General features: G+C 40.4%; 1 protein-coding gene across 1 annotated transcript in view; it reads right to left on the bottom strand.

Moving 5' to 3' along the window:
* SLC28A3 (solute carrier family 28 (concentrative nucleoside transporter), member 3) overlaps positions 1–2454 on the bottom strand; it is a 49101-nt gene that overhangs the window by 36200 nt on the left and 10447 nt on the right. The window contains exons 4-5 of the mRNA XM_006875886.1: positions 2140–2329; positions 440–584 (exon numbers count right to left, since the gene is read on the bottom strand). Of these exons, the coding sequence (XP_006875948.1) occupies positions 440–584; positions 2140–2329 (335 nt within the window). The remainder of the gene's footprint in view (positions 1–439; positions 585–2139; positions 2330–2454) is intronic.

Raw genomic sequence — 2454 nt, 5'->3', positions numbered from 1 at the left:
AAAAAAAAATTGTGTTGGAAGAAGTATAGCCAGAATGCTCCTTAGAAGTGAGCATGGCAAGACTTCTCTCTTGTACTTTGAACATGTTATTAGAAGGGACCAGTTCCTATAGAAGGACATTATACTTGGTAAAATAGAGTGTCAGCAAGCAGAGGAAGATTCTCAGTGAGATGAACTGACACAGTGGCTGCCACAATGAACTTGAACAAAGTAATGGTTGTGAGGATGGTGCAGGACTGGGCAGTGTTCCGTTTTGTTGTACCCAGGACTCCTATCAGTAGGAACCAACTCATAGGCATGTACCAACAACAACTAAAACAAGGTAAGCATAATATTGAATGATACCTAAAATCTCTCACAATCATTATTTTGAGCAAGTTATATGAAAAAAAAAAGAGAGTCCAGCAAACAAATTTAAAAAGCCCAGTTTCATACTTACTCTGGTTGGGTGCTTGGAAAATAGAAATGTCAGGAGAACGTACATTACAAGTCCACCAAAAGACACCAGCTGCTGTTGGCCTAACTTGGCCGTGTCAAAGATCAGCCAGAAAATCACTCCCAGGATCAGTGAACTCCAAAGAACCCTTAGAGAAGGGAAAGGATGTATTGGCATCATTTGTTATACTAACTTGAAGACTGTCATCTAATTTAAACTAATAAACACTGTTAACAATAGTAACACACCCTGGCACCCAGAAGTTGTGCTTCCAGAAATTGCAATAGACCTACTTTTGTTGTGGCTCTCAAGGCAAACAGCCAGAGTTAAGCAATCTGTTCCCCTTATTCCACCATGTGATTTTTCCCTTTTCTCAGAACAAGGAAAAACCTTGTATAGCATGTGGATTGCATCAACTTGTTGCTCTTTGAGTTTGAGTTCAAGAACATTTATCATAAAGTCAAGTAAATTCATATTTTAAATATTTCCACTACAGGTTACTATATAACCAAAACAGAAAAGAAGAGTTTGATAGGCTTAATTACATTAAAAGGAGTCCTGGTAGCATGGTGGATTGTGAGCTGGGTGGCTAAATGAAAGGTCAGTGTTTGGAATCTGCCAGCCACTCTATGGGAGATAGATGAGGTGTTCTGCTTCTGTAAAGATTTACAGTCTCAGAAACCCTATACAGGTCGTTCTGAGTCAGAATTGACTTGATGGCATACATCCATCACCAGTTACATTGAAGATGGTCATGTGCATGTAAAAAGAACTTAAAACAAAACAAAAAATTCTTTATAATATGCAAGTAAGGCGTGAGGTTATTTTTCTTCCCCCTCTCCAGATACCAGGAATGAGAGCTACCCCACTCCATGGGTAGATTTAGAAGCTGATGGCTCCCAGGAAATTGTTCTAGGACACATGAAATTAAGGATATGCAAGGGCTCAGAGAGGAAATAGAGGTGTCTGGAGAGAGAAAAACCAGTTTCTACTGAGTTATTTCTGATGTACGGTGACCCTTCATTTCATAGGGTTTTAAGTGGCTGATTTTACTGCAACTTATGGTTGGAAGCTGAATGTGTTAATTGTACCACACAGGATACAATGTGTGACTAAATTCTAGCACTGTTTTAGTTTCCTAACAACTGCTTCTTGTTACATAGGTACATATTGCTCTTATTGAGTCCAATCCATAGTGACCCTGTATAGGGTTTCCGAGGAGCAGCTGGTGAACTTGAACCACCGATCTTGCCGTTCAAACAACTTTGCAGTCTGGCACATTAACCCACAGCGCCACACCAGGACTCTACATAGGTACATAGCTTTCTCATTAATGGAGTACATCGAAAATTAGTAAATTAATATGTTTGGAACATTTTATCATCTAGTTGGACTTGAAATTAAGGTAGTCTGTAGGGGCAATGGAACACATCTGGAAGGAGTTATTGGTGTCCTTAGGCCTTGATTTCTTGTTTGTACTGTTGTTATGTGTCATCGAGTCGGTTCCGACTCATAGTGACCCTGTGTAGGGTTTCCGAGGAACAACTGGTAGACATAAGAAGGCATTAAAACACATTTTTCCCTAGGCTGTTTCTAACTTCAATACCCGTAGATGGGGAAGCAAGTTGAGAACAAATTTTAGAACAGTGTTGGAAAAGACTATGATATCTTTCTACTAGAATAAGAGAACCAACTGTATTTACCACTTCAGCCAGAACCAATGGCTATTCAGAAGCATTTTCCCAGGAGCCAGGAACTCAACAATTCGATCTTCATATTTGGCCATCAGGCAATCCCAGACAAGGAAGAAGATGATCATCACAGTGATCACAAAAAGAGGAAGGGCTCTGCGAAAGTTCAGCACACAAGCTGCAATCACCATACCCAGGTAGCCTGTTCAGGAAACAAATGCAGATCCAGCATCATCAACACAGCCTGCAACACCACCTGGGTTCAAGCAACTATTGAATGCAGGAGGACTTTTGATAGGGCCCTGATTAGATACACTGAATTGGGGG

Source organism: Chrysochloris asiatica, unplaced genomic scaffold (genome assembly GCF_000296735.1).
Source record: "Chrysochloris asiatica unplaced genomic scaffold, ChrAsi1.0 scaffold00344, whole genome shotgun sequence".
Classification (NCBI taxonomy): domain Eukaryota; kingdom Metazoa; phylum Chordata; class Mammalia; order Afrosoricida; family Chrysochloridae; genus Chrysochloris; species Chrysochloris asiatica.
Note: the sequence above shows the minus strand (reverse complement) of the source record. Positions and strands in the feature narration are given on the sequence as shown.